Raw genomic sequence first — 19,581 nt, 5'->3', positions numbered from 1 at the left:
GTTCGTTCTTCAGCCCGATGTCTTCTGGAAAGATCTGGACCATCTTCTCCAGCGTCGCCAGAGAGCCGCGCATCCGACCTGACGGAGAAAAACAACGGACGAAGGTCCGACGCTGCGTTGAAGTGCCGCGTTAACCACAGAGGTCCATGTCTGACAGAAGTGTTTGTAGTATTTGTGTCACCCAGGAACTGCTGTCTCTCTGCTCGTCTCTTCAGCGCCGCTCTCAGGAGGTCAGAGGTCACATCGGGGAGCTCAGCAGCATCTCTGTAGCTGTTGATGGCTTTCTGCAGCATGTCATTACTACGCTGCTTCTCAGCCAGGTCGTCCTCCGTCTGGAGACACACACGGTTAGGGGAGAGTCAGTACTGAGCAGTAGTACTGTGTATTAGTACTGTTCAGCAGTACTGTGTGGTAGTACCTGGGCTCTCCCGTAGAGGGCGCGGGGGCTCTGTGGATGCTGCAGCACCAGAGTCTCAAACGCTCTCAGAGCCTCCTCCAGCTTCCCCTGATGACAGAAGTCCGGTCGTTCAAAGATGAATAAAGTACGTTAACGAGTTTCAGCTCAAAACATCTGGAAGACAACTTTCCAAACATCGATTGATCGGTACGTGGAGCACAGGAAGCTGTACCTTCTTACGAAGTTTTTCTGCAGAGTCGATTTCTGCTTTAATCGTTTTATCAAATGTATTCAACAGCTTTGGTTTCTTTTTCTTTGCTGGAGGACAAAGACAAGAAAAGAGAAATGAAACGCAAGAAGCAACTTGGAATGATTCATGTGTTTGTTTGAAAGACTCCTCGGGGTTCCCACCTGTTTCTTTGAGCTTCTCCTCGGCACGTTTCCCTGTTGTCCCTGTGACACAGGAGAAACTTTAGTGTTCAATATTCACCACCATCACAGATTGTAGAGTCAGCTTTAACAACATGAGGGAAAAGAAAAAGGAGGCAAAGACCTTCACCGGGTCAGAAAGAGCTGACGAGATTTATTTATGTGTTTAAACATTTTAGCGATCGCTGAAAGTCAAAATACTCCTCAGTGAGAAGAAACTATAGATTATAAACCTGAAGACGGCCAAGCTGTCATCCCTCTACTAACCACTAGATGGCAGCGTTTTACTGCTGCGTTAAGTTCATATTGTGTTTGAGCAGCTGGACAAACGTTTCATGAACAACCTGGATAGTGTGTGTGTGTGTGTGTGTGTGTGTGTGTGTGTGTGTGTGTGTGTGTGTGTGTGTGTGTGTGTGTGTGTGTGCTCACCCTCTGTCTCCTTTGGTGTGTCGCTCTGTGGTTCTGGTTCTACTGGTGGTTCAGACTGGTTCTCTGCTTCCACAACTGGCTCTGACAGACAGAACGATTCATGTGCTTACACATCTGGAACACTTCCAGAACTAAACGCCTTCCGTCCTCAGACGTGTGCTGCTGATGTAGATTCAAGATGTTTAGACGACGTACCTGATTCTTGTGTGAACTTGGAGCTTGTCAAGTGTTGTCCAGAGTCTGCTACAGAACAACCAGAAAAACAACATCAAGGCTCATCATTCAGACTGGTGTCATTATAACTTACTTCACAAGACGTATTATCAGAGCAAACATTGATATCAGTGATAACGCTGGATAATATTCATATCCAGAGCTGCAAAACAAGCTTCATCTCTTTTATTGTGCTTCGATATTGCTGCCTGTAAGTTAAAACTAGTACTAATTACAAGACCAAGACTTTGAGGGACTGAGCGCAAGATGTTGAGGGTCTGAGGTTGAGTTAAGACCAAGACTTTGAGGTGTTGAGATCAGGACAAGACCAAGACTTTGAGGTGTTGAGACCAAGACAAGACCAAGACTTTGAGGTGTTGAGACCAAGACAAGACCAAGACTTTGAGGGGTTGAGACCAAGACAGTGCGTCTGACTCACCTTGACTCTCCTCTGGGGGCCGCTCCTCCACCAGAACTACAACAGGAAACACAGAAATAATCATCAACAGCTCAGTGTACTCTAATAAAAGAACAAGACTAACTGTGTAGTTACTATTACCACAATGTGGACTGTAGATAATAAATCCCATACTGTATTTAAATGTCTCACCTCCAGTTGTGTCTATGGTTTCAGCTTGATCCTCTGAAATAAGACAACAAAAGTGAATTATTATGAAAACTATGAACTTCTATTGAAAGCAGAGGACAGAGAAGAGACTTTACTCACCATATGGATGCAGGCTGTCTCGAGGATCATCTGTAACAGACAGTTACTCTGTAAATGTACTGTCTTTTGAGGTACTTGTACTTTTGAGCATTTTACATGCTACTTTATACTTTTCCTCTTCTACATCTCAGACGTAATTATTGTACTTTTTATGTTTGAATATTCAATAAATACTTTTACTTTAAGTACTTTAACCACTTTTACTTCAGTAAGGTTTTGAATGCAGGGCTTTTATTTGTAGAGTATTTTCACAGTGTGGTATTAGTACTTTTACTGCAGTAAAGTATCTGAATACTTCCTCCACCACTGAAGAAAATTAAATAAAAGACTGTGTGTAACTGACCTGGCACAAAGTCCTCTTCCACCAATGGAGGGAGAGGGACGGCAGCTAGACATGCCAAGACACACAGGTTAAAACACACACACACACACACACACAAAATCAAGTAATCAGTAACATTCGTCCTGCAGCAGACAAACAGGAAGTGTGGCAGCAGACTCAGGTGACGTTTGAGACTCCAAACAAACAGGGAAACAACATGCAGACAGCTTCACATCCAACAACAGCCGCAGAGCCGCTAAACTATCTGCAGGACCAACCTTGGATTTCAGACTCCACATCGTAAGATCTAGAGACTGGATCAGACACAGACAGGTAATAAGTTACCTTTGTGACATCATCATGTCAGCCGATCACACAGGTTGAAGCACAGTGAGAGCAGGCAGCAGGTAACATTCAGACGTCAGGAAAAGTATTCAGCATTCAAAAGAAGACTGATGCTGTGAATAGAAGTGTCTGCTGTACACACGGCATGGACATAAGTATGTGGACACCTGTTCATGTTCATGAACTCCTCTGGTTGTATAGAAGTCTATGAGAAAATGACTACTTCTCTCTTGATTTATTACCCCAGTAAACATTTTGGTTGAAAAAAAAAACAAGATGGCAACGGTCAAAAACCAAGATGGAGATGACAAAGACCAAAAACCAAGATGGAGATGGCAAAGACCAAAACACGAGATGGAGATGGCAAAGACCAAAACACGAGATGGAGATGGCAAAGACCAAAACACTAGATGGAGATGACAAAGACCAAAACACGAGATGGAGATGGCAAAGATCAAAACACGAGATGGAGATGGCAAAGACCAAAACACAAGATGGAGATGGCAAAGACCAAAAACCAAGATGGAGATGGCAAAGACCAAAACACGAGATGGAGATGGCAAAGACCAAAACACTAGATGGAGATGACAAAGACCAAAACACGAGATGGAGATGGCAAAGACCAAAAACCAAGATGGCGATGGCAAAGACCAAAACACGAGATGGAGATGACAAAGACCAAAAACCAAGATGGAGATGGCAAAGACCAAAACACGAGATGGAGATGGCAAAGACCAAAACACGAGATGGAGATGGCAAAGACCAAAACACTAGATGGAGATGACAAAGACCAAAACACGAGATGGAGATGGCAAAGATCAAAACACGAGATGGAGATGGCAAAGACCAAAAACCAAGATGGAGATGGCAAAGACCAAAACACGAGATGGAGATGGCAAAGACCAAAACACGAGATGGAGATGGCAAAGACCAAAACACTAGATGGAGATGACAAAGACCAAAACACGAGATGGAGATGGCAAAGATCAAAACACGAGATGGAGATGGCAAAGACCAAAACACGAGATGGAGATGGCAAAGATCAAAACACGAGATGGAGATGGCAAAGACCAAAACACGAGATGGAGATGGCAAAGACCAAAAACCAAGATGGAGATGGCAAAGCCCAAAACACGAGATGGAGATGGCAAAGACCAAAACACTAGATGGAGATGACAAAGACCAAAAACCAAGATGGAGATGGCAAAGACCAAAACACGAGATAGAGATGGCAAAGATCAAAACACGAGATGGCAAAGATCAAAACACGAGATGGAGATGGCAAAGACCAAAACACGAGATGGAGATGACAAAGACCAAAAACCAAGATGGAGATGGCAAAGATCAAAACACGAGATGGAGATGGCAAAGACCAAAACACGAGATGGAGATGGCAAAGACCAAAACACGAGATGGAGATGACAAAGACCAAAAACCAAGATGGAGATGGCAAAGCCCAAAACACGAGATGGAGATGGCAAAGACCAAAACACGAGATGGAGATGACAAAGACCAAAAACCAAGATGGAGATGGCAAAGATCAAAACACGAGATGGAGATGGCAAAGACCAAAACACGAGATGGAGATGGCAAAGACCAAAACACGAGATGGAGATGACAAAGACCAAAAACCAAGATGGAGATGGCAAAGCCCAAAACACGAGATGGAGATGGCAAAGACCAAAACACTAGATGGAGATGGCAAAGACCAAAACACGAGATAGAGATGGCAAAGATCAAAACACGAGATGGCAAAGATCAAAACACGAGATGGAGATGGCAAAGACCAAAACACGAGATGGAGATGGCAAAGACCAAAACACGAGATAGAGATGGCAAAGATCAAAACACGAGATGGCAAAGATCAAAACACGAGATGGAGATGGCAAAGACAAAAACACGAGATGGAGATGGCAAAGACCAAAACACGAGATAGAGATGGCAAAGATCAAAACACGAGATGGCAAAGATCAAAACACGAGATGGAGATGGAAAAGACCAAAACACGAGATGGAGATGGCAAAGACCAAAACACGAGATGGAGATGACAAAGACCAAAAACCAAGATGGAGATGGCAAAGACCAAAACACGAGATAGAGATGGCAAAGATCAAAACACGAGATGGCAAAGATCAAAACACGAGATGGAGATGGCAAAGACCAAAACACTAGATGGAGATGGCAAAGACCAAAACACGAGATGGAGATGACAAAGACCAAAAACCAAGATGGAGATGGCAAAGACCAAAACACGAGATAGAGATGGCAAAGATCAAAACACGAGATGGCAAAGATCAAAACACGAGATGGAGATGGCAAAGACAAAAACACTAGATGGAGATGGCAAAGACCAAAACACGAGATGGAGATGGCAAAGACCAAAACACGATAGAGATGGCAAAGATCAAAACACGAGATGGAGATGGCAAAGACAAAAACACTAGATGGAGATGGCAAAGACCAAAACACGAGATGGAGATGACAAAGACCAAAACACGATAGAGATGGCAAAGACCAAAACACGAGATGGAGATGACAAAGACAAAAACACGAGATGGAGATGGCAAAGATCAAAACACGAGATGGAGATGGCAAAGACCAAAACACGAGATGGAGATGGCAAAGACCAAAACACTAGATGGAGATGGCAAAGACCAAAACACGAGATGGAGATGACAAAGACCACCTACAACCATGTTGGCAACAGCCAAAATACAAGATGGCGGTAAGAGGTGCTGAATGGGGTTGAGCTCAAGTTCTTTCACAACAAACTGTGAAAACCATTTATTTATGGAGTTGCTTCGTGCAGGGTTGTCGAACACTGTTGTTGTCTAGATATATCTAAATGATCACTGTGTGCTGTAGCATTCCCTTCATGAAATCTGAAATATCTGAATATGCTTCATCAGTCAGTGAGAACAACATGGTTCCTCCTCACTCAGCTGTCACAATGCAGACACATACCTTCATCATCATCATCGTGGACGGATGACGGGCCGCTCTCTGAGGATGTCAAACAAAGCAGGAATAGTGTTCGGATTAAAATAACAGAATGAGAAGCACTACATTTCCCATCATGCTTTGCATTTGGTATTTGGGACCATTTGTTGAAAGCAAAGGAAAAGAATGTACATTAAGGCATATACTGTACATCACTAAACACACCTGTCCCACTGGCTGAGGTTGAGGTGGCTCGTGTTGGCTCCGCCCCCTGTGGCTCTGCAGCTTGCTGATTGGTTGTTTCAGCCGGACGCTTGCTGGTCTCTTTTGTTTTTAAAATCAGACGAGATATATTGAACATTTCAACAAAAAATAAATAGCTTATTTTAATAAGCAGGCCTAAGATATATGGCTGCAACTAATGATTATTGTCATTACATGGATTGATCTTGTAATTGTTGAATCATTTCTTTGTTTTCTATAAAATGTCTTGAAATGTTACGTTTTCCAGGTGAACCGATGAAGGTTTGCTTGATAAATTATCTGAGCGATGACTTGCTGTTGGTTGTTGCTCCAGTGGTACAACTGGAATGTTCATTTATTTATTATCAGTTTTAAATAGGTTTATTATCGACCAAACATTGTCGTAAGTCACTACGAGAAACCACGGACGCTTTCGGCTGAAGGTCACCAGTTAACACGGTCACCCTTTAACCTGAAACACCTGCTGCTCTGAAACAGCCGTGATCCTTTCTGAATGCTGACAACCAGACATGCAACAGCCAGACATTATTAATGCTGGTAACGACTTCAATTCACCGTTTAAAGCTTGATAACTCGTCTGGATGTTCTTTTCCAGCAGAGCACAGGTGACTGGTTGCACTGGGCAGGTCCGGGTGGAGCTGCTTTAAAGCCTCAGTGTGTTTGGGTGGAGCTGCTTTAAAGCCTCAGTGTGTTTGGGTGGAGCTGCTTTAAAGCCTCAGTGTGTCCGGGTGGAGCGGATGTGTTGGTGTAACACAGCTGTCTTCGCTAACATTCTGCAGACACACCCTCAGCTCTGAATACACAGGTGTACCAGGTCAGTCAGCTCGATTCTACTGTGTGTGTGTGTGTGTGTGTGTGTGTGTGTGTGTGTGTGTGTGAGATCATCTCCTCACCTGTTTCCTCAGTTGAATCTCCCACCTGTGGTCTCTCTGCAGCCTTCAGCCCTGTTCAGTGGAATATGAGGTTAAAGTAAAAACAGTGTTTCTACCAAAAGTGCTTCCTTAGTTCGGGATAAATAGAAAATATAGACGATAAATACCCAATGATAGGAAAGAGTTCAGTGCATGAGCGTTAAACAAAGCGCTTCTCCTCAAACACTTGATGAAAAGGCTGACGGTGCACGTTACGTTTGATTAAAGAATTACAGTCATCACGGCCGTCCTGACGTCTGTGTTCACCCAGAACTCTACAATACGTCGCGTCAGTCCACAGACACTACGTGCGAATACGTGTGAACCAGATGGTACGAACAACAACTACGCTGCTGTGTCTACGCCTTCATGACGTCATGTTGAGTTGATGGAGCTGCTACAGTGTTAGCTTAGCATAGCACCGATCGATCCAGACTCCTCAGAAAACAAGTATCTTAGAAGTGGTTTACTTGTTGTCTTGAGGAGAGAACTAACAAAACACGAATTCAGACTTTTCACAAATCAGCGTCATTGTCTTATTTCAGCATCACTTTTATCTGTTTATTGCAGTTCAATCTCAGCTGAATCTGTTCATTCTGGGTTCATAGTGGACCAGCAGACGTGTGTCTCATTAGACGCAGTGAAATCTCCTCCTGATGAAGTTATGAACTCACACAAGACACCAGAGAATGAACACAATTACAGCAACGACTGAGTGAAGAAGCAGCTCTCTGGATTCATATTTAAACGTTCCCACAACATCCGACATTAACGTGATAATTATTAACTTGTGAAGCGAAAGAAACAGTCGAGACAGGAAACCTTCTCTTTCCTACACTGGAGCTTATTAAACGTACCCAAACTTAAACAACGCGAATGTTATGTTGTATGTGAAGAAGAAGACAAAGACAGCGTGAGAAGGATCACGAAACACACGCTGCCTCATGGAGAGCAGCAGAGTTCAAAACATTTATTCTTCTCATTTCTCAGGAGTTACAGAAGATTATATTTCTTGGGAAGGAAACACGAGCTGAGAAGAAGAAAGAGTGAAGAGGAGGAAGCTGTGGAGCAGAGAGATACCAGAGGAAGAGGAAGAGGAGGAAGCTGTGGAGGAGAGAGATACCAGAGGAAGAGGAAGAGGAGGAAGCTGTGGAGGAGAGAGATACCAGAGGAAGAGGAAGAGGAGGAAGCTGTGGAGCAGAGAGATACCAGAGGAAGAGGAAGCTGTGGAGGAGAGAGATACCAGAGGAAGAGGAAGAGGAGGAAGCTGTGGAGCAGAGAGATACCAGAGGAAGAGGAAGCTGTGGAGGAGAGAGATACCAGAGGAAGAGGAAGAGGAGGAAGCTGTGGAGGAGAGAGATACCAGAGGAAGAGGAAGAGGAGGAAGCTGTGGAGGAGAGAGATACCAGAGGAAGAGGAAGAGGAGGAAGCTGTGGAGGAGAGAGATACCAGAGGAAGAGGAAGAGGAGGATGTGATGGTCTTTCATCTGTGGAACTGTTTTCAATTCAGGCCACAGTCACACTTCACCAACAAGGAAGACAAAACATCTCTCAATTTAGATTCATTGAAACAAGACTTTCTCACATTTTGAAGGAAAACAACAAAGATCTGAGTTAGACATTAAAAAAACACAACAAATGAAACTCGAGTAAAACTCTGTAAGTGAGGTTTTAAATAACAGAACTCATGTAAGACGACACGATTAACCTTTAACTAAACATCAAATGATGGCAGACTTTGTATGAAATCAGCATTTATTTAAAACTCTATTCCAACAGGACAAAGGACCAATGAGAGGCTGGCATCACGAGATAAGACAACTTCTTCTTCTTCTTCCTCTCAGATGTACATGTGTTCTTCACCAAAATAAAACATTTTCTACAGTTACATCAAACCAAACTGAAGCAAGACGCTTCCAACAGACAAACCGCAGGAAGAACTCAGAGTGTTTCTAAAGAATATTACACCTTCTTACTCTACATCACCCGAAAGAAAAACACTAAATACTTGATTTGAATATAGTGATTCATTGGAGTATATGCTCCATCTTTTTTTTTATTAAATCAACTTTCAATGCTTTTAGACTGGAAATTTCTTTTGGCATCTTTTGACAGTCGGAGCGTCGAGGAGATGCAGATATATAATGTGATCATTTTGTTAAAGTTATTTACTATATACACGTGTCAAAGCCTAATGTACCCAAACTGACAATGCAAAAGTCAACAAAAACCTAAAAACAATGTTCAAGTCTGAGAACTGAACTCTCTGCAGCAGCAGAATATATCAGAACAATCAGCAGAAAGTCACCATTGATATAAATGGTCATTTGTTTCGGAGTTGAGCTGATGTCATCAACAAAAACAAACAAACATGGCGGACCATTTGCCAACAGGAGCTAGCGTTAGCGCAGCTTTCGCATCCAAATGTAAGTAAATGTTTGTCTAATATGAAGCATTTGTAGGACAGATGGCACAAAACATGTCTCGCTATCCAGATACTTGAATCGCCGTGTACGTCTCTGGTAGAGACCTGTCAATCACAGTAAGCCCCGCCCTAAAGCATCCCCTGCTTTATGGTCTGTGTGACTCTAAATGGACCATAATGTACTAAATGAACATCATGCTGTATTGAAGAAGACTTGAAACTAGAGATTGAGACATAAACTCATGTTTACAATGTTTACTGAGGGAATAAATCAAGAGAGAAGTAGAGTCATTTTCTATAGACTTCTATACAACCAGAGGAGTCGCCCCCTGGTGGCCACTAGAGAGAATGCAGCTTCAACACATGAAGCTTTGGCTTCCCTTGTCAGACCCGGAGGTTGCCACCTAACTTAAAACAATCGCTTAACAATTGCTCATTAACCTGAGGTAATGCTAACTGGAGTCAACTTAACTCCATTGACCTCAATGGTAAGTAGCTAGTGGGCTAGCCTGCTTTGAGTTACCCAATTTTCAGATCAGATCAGAATTAAATCCGATCAAACCAATATAATCCTTTGAGATCATTTTGAAATACCGGCCCAAGGTAGCTACTCTAGCTAAGCACGTCTTTACAAATACCCAAATTTATTGACGACTACATTTACAGATAGTTGGTTTCTTTCTGTAACAGGACTAAACTAAAGATAAGTCCATCCAGTGTGACGCGAAACTGAAAATAAAGCAGTTTTTTAACAAGATGGAAATTGCCAACCTTTCTTTAGACATTTTATTCAGAATATTTACTCAATAGCAAGAAATTACGTGATAAACGCAAGAAAAAAACCCGATATTAAATTCTTAGGGTTTACAGCTAATGTACTGTCCTCTAAAACCTCCTTATTCTATCAAATGAGGATTCACCTGCAAGATTTTACACGTTCGCTTCAACTGTTTTAGCACCATTTATAAGATAGTATCTTAGATCCACGGAGTTATTTCTTCTTCCTGCCGACGGCCATCTTTTCCTGCACCACGCTCTTCTCCCTCCTGACCGCCGACGCACTCGTTCGGCTGCTTTTCTCCTCCAAAGTTTTCATCTGGGAAGCGTTTGGTTTCCTCTCTGGGAGCTCTGGTTTCTTCGTATCTACCTTAGCCAGCCTCTCCGCCTCCATCTTGTCCCGAGCAGCTTTCTCTCTGGCGAGTCTCAGCCTCTCCATCCTTTCCTTCTCCATCCTCACCTGTTCGATTCTCTCCTTCTCCCGGGCGATTCTCTCGCTTTCCTTCGCCATTCGTTCCCTCTCCATCCTTGCCTTTTGTTCACGTGCAACTCTTTCCTTCTCTAATCTTTCTTTCTCTAATCTCTCCTTCTCCTGAGCAATTCTTGCCCTTTCCCTGGCCATTCGTTCCCTCTCCAGCTTTTCTTTTTCAGCTCTTTCTTTGGCCATTCGTTCCCTCTCCAGCTTTTCTTTTTCAGCTCTTTCTTTGGCCATTCGTTCCCTCTCCAGCTTTTCTTTTTCGGCTCTTTCTTTGGCCATTCGTTCCCTCTCCAGCTTTTCTTTTTCGGCTCTTTCTTTGGCCATTCGTTCCCTCTCCAGCTTTTCTTTTTCAGCTCTTTCTTTGGCCATTCGTTCCCTCTCCAGCTTTTCTTTTTCGGCTCTTTCTTTGGCCATTTGTTCCCTCTCCAGCTTTTCTTTTTCAGCTCTTTCTTTGGCCATTTGTTCCCTCTCCAGCTTTTCTTTTTCAGCTCTCTCTTTGGCCATTCGTTCCCTCTCCAGCTTTTCTTTTTCAGCTCTTTCTTTGGCCATTCGTTCCCTCTCCAGCTTTTCTTTTTCAGCTCTTTCTTTGGCCATTCGTTCCCTCTCCAGCTTTTCTTTTTCAGCTCTTTCTTTGGCCATTCGTTCCCTCTCCAGCTTTTCTTTTTCGGCTCTTTCTTTGGCCATTCGTTCCCTCTCCAGCTTTTCTTTTTCAGCTCTTTCTTTGGCCATTCGTTCCCTCTCCAGCTTTTCTTTTTCGGCTCTTTCTTTGGCCATTTGTTCCCTCTCCAGCTTTTCTTTTTCAGCTCTTTCTTTGGCCATTTGTTCCCTCTCCAGCTTTTCTTTTTCAGCTCTCTCTTTGGCCATTCGTTCCCTCTCCAGCTTTTATTTTTCGGCTCTTTCTTTGGCCATTCGTTCCCTCTCCAGCTTTTCTTTTTCGGCTCTTTCTTTGGCCATTCGTTCCCTCTCCAGCTTTTCTTTTTCGGCTCTCTCTTTGGCCATTCGTTCCCTCTCCAGCTTTTCTTTTTCGGCTCTCTCTTTGGCCATTCGTTCCCTCTCCAGCTTTTCTTTTTCGGCTCTTTCTTTGGCCATTCGTTCCCTCTCCAGCTTTTCTTTTTCGGCTCTTTCTTTGGCCATTCGTTCCCTCTCCAGCTTTTCTTTTTCGGCTCTTTCTTTGGCCATTCGTTCCCTCTCCAGCTTTTCTTTTTCGGCTCTTTCTTTGGCCATTCGTTCCCTCTCCAGCTTTTCTTTTTCGGCTCTTTCTTTGGCCATTCGTTCCCTCTCCAGCTTTTCTTTTTCAGCTCTTTCTTTGGCCATTTGTTCCCTCTCCAGCTTTTCTTTTTCGGCTCTTTCTTTGGCCATTCGTTCCCTCTCCAGCTTTTCTTTTTCGGCTCTTTCTTTGGCCATTCGTTCCCTCTCCAGCTTTTCTTTTTCGGCCCTTTCTTTGGCCATTCGTTCCCTCTCCAGCTTTTCTTTTTCGGCTCTTTCTTTGGCCATTTGTTCCCTCTCCAGCTTTTCTTTTTCGGCCCTTTCTTTGGCCATTCGTTCCCTCTCCAGCTTTTCTTCTTCGGCTCTTTCTTTGGCCATTCGTTCCCTCTCCAGCTTTTCTTTTTCGGCTCTTTCTTTGGCCATTTGTTCCCTCTCCAGCTTTTCTTTTTCAGCTCTTTCTTTGGCCATTTGTTCCCTCTCCAGCTTTTCTTTTTCGGCTCTTTCTTTGGCCATTCGTTCCCTCTCCAGCTTTTCTTTTTCAGCTCTCTCTTTGGCCATTTGTTCCCTCTCCAGCTTTTCTTTTTCAGCTGTTTCTTTGGCCATTTGTTCCCTCTCCAGCTTTTCTTTTTCAGCTCTCTCTTTGGCCATTCGTTCCCTCTCCAGCTTTTCTTTTTCGGCTCTTTCTTTGGCCATTCGTTCCCTCTCCAGCTTTTCTTTTTCAGCTCTCTCTTTGGCCATTCGTTCCCTCTCCAGCTTTTCTTTTTCGGCTCTTTCTTTGGCCATTTGTTCCCTCTCCAGCTTTTCTTTTTCAGCCGTTTCTTTAACGATGCATTCCATCTCCAGCTTTTCTTTTTCATTTCTGTCTTTGACCATCCTCTCCCTTTCCAACTGTTCCTTCTCCATCTCCATCCTCTCCTTTTCGGCCCTCTCTCGTTCTTTGGCCAATCTCTCCATCTCTTGTTTCTCTTTTTCTGCCCTTTCTTGAGCCAACTGCTCTTTCTCAGCTTTCTCCTTCGCTTCCTTCTCCATCCTTTCCTTCTCAGCCTTCTCCTTCTCCGCCTGCCTCCTCCTCCTCTCTTCCCTCAGCTGCTCCTGCGCAGTCTCCAGCGTCTTCATCTTCAGCGCCCAGGCCTTCTCCTCTTCGGCGAGGAAGGCCCTGATCTCAGCCAGGGCGATGCGAGCGATCCTCTTGGCCTCCATCTTCTCGTGGATCATCCTGAGCTCCTCCCTCAGAGCGGTGCGAAGCCGGGCTCCTGTGACGGGGCGGTCTGAGGTTTTGGATTTAAGGTGGAACTTTAAAGTGCAGTATGAATGTGATTCATAGTTATGACTTGAAACACGCCGTTCATCGACTTGTTAACGTGATCACACAAAACAACACGGGAGGTGTTCAATTCAATTTATTTAGTTGAATTGAATTGTTAGAAAGGACGTGACATGCTGGTAAACAATTTGTTCTGTTACACCGAAGAGCAAAGTCCTTGTTTAATTGTGTCGAATGCACTTCTGTTAAATTGTGTTTAATATAAATGAAATAAATGTACGAAATACATTAATTGGTTAATATTATGGATTAGAGATGTTTTCAAATAGCTTAATTTATTTGACCACCTGAGATACATTTAAAAAAAATGTGAAACAAAAATAAATATAAATTGAGACATTTATTTTTAATGAATGCAAAGAATGCATAAATTAGTTGGCATCCATACATTTTACTATCAACTGACTTAATTCATCAATTATTTGTGTCTGCAAGGCCACAATAAAAGGATTTAGTCCAATAAAGTTCACACAGAGCATCTGTTGTCATCAATCAGCTGTGAAACCAAAGCCGTGCCTTAAAAACATCAAGTCACAACAAAAGAAGTCTTTATTTCAGACGTGCAGGCGGCTCGTTTTCGTACCTCCGGTTGTGTCTCTAGCAGAACTCTCCTCTGCTTCAGCTGGATGTCAAATATGAACATTATTTATTCACACGGTGAACTCATTTGCAGACAATAAAGAAGTCAAATTCACATCAACAGATGGATACGACGAGAGATTAATATCACAAACTCAGACGATAAGTCACAAATCTACCTTTTGGGAGTTTAATATCTTGATCCTCTAACGTCTCGTCTTCTAGGACGAAGAACACATAAGACTGTTTGATAGTGAAGCCAAAAGAACCGTCACATCATCACAACCGGGCAGAGAAGCTACAACTACGGGCTGCAAGATTCTGGAAATGCATCAAGCTTCAGCAAACTTCACCACAAACACTCCAAAGCAAAACAAGGTGATCGGCTCTAAAAACAGAAGTGATGTCAGTCGATAGATTAGTGAGTAATACCGCAATGGTGAGGCAGATATTGTACTATCGTGAAGTACATTCAATTGAGAAATTATTAATAAATAAAATAAGTAAATGTGTTTTAATAATCCAGTTAAACTGTGTTCGAAATCAGTACTGCGTATTTAAATAACAAGTAGGATATTAACAGCAGAAAGTGAAATTAAAACAATTAAATATTTCATTTTCTACAGTACATTTAGGGCGGAGCTACACAGTCACTTCTCAGTCCTAATATGGTCACTTCCTGTTCACTGGTTGCAAAAAAACAAACAAGATGGCGACGGCCAAAACACCGAACTCAAGGCTTCAAAACGTCCACAAACCAACGAGTGCCGTGAGCACGATTACGTCCACTTCTTATATTCAGTCTGTGGTTGCAGCTTCGTCTCCTACCGAGATATTATTGCTACATTTGGGCATTTCCTGCCTTCATGAAATCCAGTTTGGAATGCACTACATACTTAATATCATGTCATATTTGAATAGTATGTTAGTTTGCGATATTGAACACAGATAATACTGTAAATCCAATATTACCATAAAACGACAACGATAGACGACACGGAGACGCTGAAGGAAGCATCTACTTCACTTCCTCCACTTCAAACACAGAAGAGGAAGTAATTAAACCAAAAGGAGGAAGTGTGTGATGTGTCTGCAGGCTGCTGGTTTTTTTGAGTAACTGAACTGGTCAACGTTTTATAGAACGCTAAGCTACAAAAGAAGAGTCCTGCTCCGCTATGGAAACAGAACCGTGATGACTAGAAGCAGAGAGAACTAGAACCCGTCTTTAGTGCAGAACAGTGACGATGACTTCAAACATTAAGAAGAACAAGTTCAATTCTTTGACCATTTATTTTATAAAAATTGGATCTCTCTCTCTCTCTCTCTCTCTCTCTCTCTCTCTCTCTCTCTCTCTCTCTCTCTCTCTCTCTCTCTCTCTCTCTCTCTCTCTCTCTCTCTCTCTCTCTCTCTCTCTCTCTCTCTCTCTCTCTCTCTCTCTCTCTCTCTCTCTCTCTCTCTCTGAAGTCTTCGTCACACACGATGTGTTCAAGGACCGTCGGAAAGATGTAAGATCAGACGATATTGACGTTTTTACAGCTTCTGGTTGTGATAAACGGTGTAGTTTTGGTGATTGTTTAAAAGCAAACGTGTGTTTTTGGGTTCAGAGCGTTAAACTACGTCACCAAGCAGGTTGTGTTATTGTTGGAAACCCGTTCAGATGAGAATCAAAGGCTTCTACCTTTACTGTGACCTTTCTTCTTCTTCACCTCTTTCCTGTCCTCTACAACAGGGATTCCCAAAGTGGGGTGCGCGCACCCCTGGGGGTGCGCGAGCTGCCTCTAGGGGGTGCGCGAGAGGAAAAATGTAATGGCGGTGCAGTCCTGTCTCCTAAAAATTACGTTCCCCCAAAACTAAAATGCATTCTCAATTACGTTTTACCACGAACGTATTTTCTCCCTGATTACGTTTGTGTTTGACCTACAAATACGCTTCTCATCAACATATCTTTGCTGTACTCTAGTCTTTATTATGTTTCTGTGATCTGCCTCGCCGCTACCCCGCCACCCACAAGTTATTGACCCGCGGCCTGTTCCGAGGGCTGACAGACCCGACGATCGGGTGCCTCACGGCGGGGCGGCTGGAGACCTCGCGTCCCAGCGCCAACGAGTGAGCGCCGCCACTCGGAACCATAAAACCAAGTCCCGGATTTCACCCGGGGGACATTCTGGAGGTATTGTGACCGGGTGATGTGCCTCGTTGCTGGGGCCAATCGTCCGTTACCTTCGTAACGTTACGTCCGTTACCTTTTCGAAGGCACGGTGCAGGAAGAGTTTTTGTGTTTTTTTTATCTTGTAAACAAACGCCACGCGCGAGCAAACTGTTCTCTCATTCGTCCGATTTTTATGCGGCTCTGTTGCTTTTTTTTTTTAAGGTGTGTGTGTGGGGGGTTGGGGGTGCGTGAACCCGGTCGGGATGTAGAAGGGGGTGCGTGGCCTAAAAAGTTTGGGAACCGCTGCTCTACAAGGTTCACAAACAGACGGATCTGTTAGCTGTTAGCTTAGCATCAGAGCAGGAAAACACACTTTTATGCCGGTACCTTTCCTCAGATGGTCTCTCCGGAGAGCTTTTAACTTCTTCTCATCTGAGCAGAACAGAAGAGGAGCCTCGATGAAAGCTACTCACAAACACAGCGTAACACAAAGAAGGCTGGCGATGCTGCCGTTACAACCAGCTGCTGTTATTCAGTGGAGAAACACCGAAACGCAGAAATGTTCAATGCATCACATTTATAAGATCTACACACCTGTGACGGTCGGTGGTCGACAGGCAGAAAGGTGTCGTTAACATAAAGTGAGTCGTGTTAATATCAGCGGAACACAGCGGAACACACAAAACAGCCTCCGACTGAGCGATTGAGGACCAGACGGACAATCAGCTGTACAGAGATCGTCCATTCTTCATCTCATGATGTCATTTAGACGTTTTTTTTATACGTTGTGTAAATAATGGAGTGAAATGAAGCTCGTAGAGAAGAATAAATATCGTTTCTGATCCCGTTTGAAGTGACGTTTGTCAATTTAAGAACTCATTTTGCACGTCAAGAAAGTCTCAGTTTGTCGTCGATGATTTTAGTTTTGTGTGAAACATCTCTCGTCATCAACACCAACACGGCCGTTAGCTTGTCTTGCTAGCAAGCTAGTTAGCTTAGCATTGCTCCAAATGTAACGGTATCTTTTACGTGACGTGTTTTTATCATCGGCTGTTATTATCAGAGAGAGACGTCACTTTGTGACACTTAATGTCTTATTGTGAGTCCGATATCTTTTAAATGTACAAACATCAAATGGGGCGGGGCTTAACCTCTGTCGGGAGATGTCAGATTTAAGAGAATCAGTTTTAAAACAGTCTCTCAGTGACGATGATATAAATAAATGAATTCAAACATGAAAGAGTGACGGTGACTAAAGTCTAAGTAATAAATGTAAAATACACACTGTGGTGACGTGCTCGGCGTTAAATGAACTGTATTTTTATCGTCTTAATCTCGGGCAACATATACACAATAAGAAAACGTGTCATAATCCAGCACAGGATCTGCTTTATATCAAATAAACCAGTAAATGAACTGCATCCTTGAATCAGAACTACTGTCTTCAGACCGTTTGGTTTCCTCCTGCATTTAAAGGATGTTCGGCCCAGTCGGGCCAGTCGGGCCCTGCAGTGGGAACCAGACCGTCCTCAGTCCTCCTCCAGCCGGACCGGACCGCCTCAGTCTGGTCCTCATTGGTCGTAGTGGACCCCGGAGCCGAGCCACCGGCTCTGCTTCCTGTCCTCCTACTGGTTCTGGCGGTCCAGCGGGACCCCTTTGACCTCCTCGTCTTCAGAGGAGGTCTTCCCCTCCTCCCCCTCTACGGGTGAGGACACTACGTCATAAAGGAAGGTGAAGAAGCCATAGATCCAATCAGAGCCCTCCTCTGCTAAAATATTAAGAACCTCCTCAAGCGACTCAGCGTTCGCACTACCGCCGCCATCTTTGGTCAAGCCTGACGAGAGAGAGAGAAGGGGAGAGAGAAAGGGAGGGAGGAGGGAACGCAGAAAGGATGACAGCAGAGGTGCAGGTGGAAAAAGGGGGGAGGGAGAAGAAGCAAGGGTGAAGCACAAAGCGGGGGAGGATGTATGTCAAGAGGAAGAGGAGAAGGAAGGAGGGAGAGAGAGAGAAGGAAGGAAGGAAGGTGGAGAGTGAGAAGAGTGTGAGAGAGAGAGAAGGAAGGAAGGAGGGAGGGATGAGAGAAGGAAGGAGGGAGAAGGAAGGAAGGAGGAGTGTGAGAGAGAGAAGGAAGGAAGGAGGGAGGGAGGAGACTATGAGAGAGAGAAGGAAGGAAGGAAGGAAGGAGGGAGGGAGGAGACTATGAGAGAGAGAAGGAAGGAAGGAAGGAAGGAAGGAGGGAGGGAGGAGACTATGAGAGAGAGAAGGAAGGAAGGAAGGAGGGAGGAGAGTATGAGAGAAGGAAGGAAGGAGGGAGGGAGGAGATAAGGAAGGAGGGAGAGAGAGAAGGAAGTAAGGAGGTGGTACAAAGGAATGGAGAGCGACTGAAACAAAACAGGACAACAAAATAAAAGATGGCGAAGCGGGAAAGAGAAAGAAAGCGAGTTAAAGAACATGAACCAAAGACAACAACAACTTCCTGTCTCCGTCTCGTCAGGCTTCCTCTAAACTACAGAGGCGGCCATCTTGGCTCCAGTCCACTACAGCTGTTCGAACCCAAAATGAACTGATTTCGCTGTAAATCTAATTACAATAAACGGATTAAAATGATGCTGAAATAACTGAACCTGAATTCATGTTTTCTTAGTTCTCTCCCCAAGACGACACGTTTTAAAACGCTTGTTTTCTGAATGGAGTTTGCATTGATCAATGCTATGCTAAGCTAACATTGTAGCAGCTCCATCAACACTCAACAGAACGTCATGTAGTCGTAAATACGGCAGCGTTGTTATTGTTTGTGCCATCTGCTTTTTACACACACACACACACACACACACACACACACACACACACACACACACACACACACACACACACACACACACACACACACACACACACACACACACACACACGTTTCTGTGTATTTCTTTCTGCTTTTAACAGCATCAGATGATTCCAGCGCTGCTGTGAACGTCTCTTCAAACGTTCTTCTTCAGGCAACAAAACAAACAGGCCATCCCTCGCTGCTTTAGTAGCTTTCACACCACAGAAGAAGAAGTCGGGTTACCGTTTTAAAAACAGAGGCACACGCAGAACAAACAGGCAGAAGACGAAAGAGGAATAAAAAAAAGCAGACTTGCCGAGCAGAACTTTAGCATCTTCAACGTCAAAGTCTCCGTCTCCATCGGCGTCGTAGGCCGTCAGTTTACCTGAGGGAGGAAGAGGAGGGAGAGGAAGTTAATGATTAATTTGCATAAATGACACATCTTACTTTCGGCTTTTGATGCATTTGTTTTCTCTAATAAGTTGTAAGTTCTTGTATTTTAACATACAGCACAAGTGTTTCATGTTCATACGACGTGACCTTCTCAGGCACCCATAAACATACTTCACATATCATGCAAGTGTTCATGGACTGAAGCTGTATTTCTACTGTATTTGAACTGTTGCAGCCTTTAGGCAGCGACACAAAGCTATTAATAAGAACAGAGGACGCAGCATATTAATAGCACAGCAGTGTGTCAAAGAGCACGACGTGTGAGGAAGAGGAAGGATGTGGTGAGGAAGACGATGAGTCATCTGTTCTGAAGAAATCTACAAAAACCTCATTTCAGAATCTGAGTCCACATGCAGACCATAAACCTACAGCAGGCGTCATTTAAAGGG

The 19,581-nt window shown here is 43.8% G+C and overlaps 2 protein-coding genes across 8 annotated transcripts in view; one reads left to right on the top strand and one right to left on the bottom strand.

The window, feature by feature from the left end:
* fars2 (phenylalanyl-tRNA synthetase 2, mitochondrial) overlaps positions 1-19,581 on the top strand; it is a 314,225-nt gene that overhangs the window by 233,027 nt on the left and 61,617 nt on the right. The window lies entirely within an intron of this gene.
* Positions 1-19,581, bottom strand: part of unm_hu7910 (un-named hu7910) — a 31,475-nt gene that overhangs the window by 6,446 nt on the left and 5,448 nt on the right. For 2 of the 7 annotated variants that reach the window (XM_079291614.1, XM_079291618.1), the window contains 16 exons: positions 19,056-19,124; positions 6,960-7,010; positions 6,028-6,126; positions 5,827-5,865; positions 2,796-2,831; positions 2,539-2,583; positions 2,196-2,225; positions 2,079-2,111; positions 1,908-1,943; positions 1,451-1,498; positions 1,256-1,336; positions 809-850; positions 630-715; positions 419-505; positions 182-332; positions 1-78 (listed from right to left, as the gene is read on the bottom strand). The exon at positions 1-78 is cut by the window's left edge and continues 59 nt beyond it. In XM_079291614.1, the coding sequence (XP_079147740.1) occupies positions 1-78; positions 182-332; positions 419-505; positions 630-715; positions 809-850; positions 1,256-1,336; positions 1,451-1,498; positions 1,908-1,943; positions 2,079-2,111; positions 2,196-2,225; positions 2,539-2,583; positions 2,796-2,831; positions 5,827-5,865; positions 6,028-6,126; positions 6,960-7,010; positions 19,056-19,124 (1,011 nt within the window). The remainder of the gene's footprint in view (positions 79-181; positions 333-418; positions 506-629; positions 716-808; positions 851-1,255; positions 1,337-1,450; positions 1,499-1,907; positions 1,944-2,078; positions 2,112-2,195; positions 2,226-2,538; positions 2,584-2,795; positions 2,832-5,826; positions 5,866-6,027; positions 6,127-6,959; positions 7,011-19,055; positions 19,125-19,581) is intronic. The other 5 variants (XM_079291616.1, XM_079291615.1, XM_079291617.1 and 2 more) reach the window with 5 other exon arrangements.

Source organism: Melanostigma gelatinosum (assembly GCF_949748355.1).
Source record: "Melanostigma gelatinosum genome assembly, chromosome: 20".
Lineage (NCBI taxonomy): Eukaryota > Metazoa > Chordata > Actinopteri > Perciformes > Zoarcidae > Melanostigma > Melanostigma gelatinosum.
Note: the sequence above shows the minus strand (reverse complement) of the source record. Positions and strands in the feature narration are given on the sequence as shown.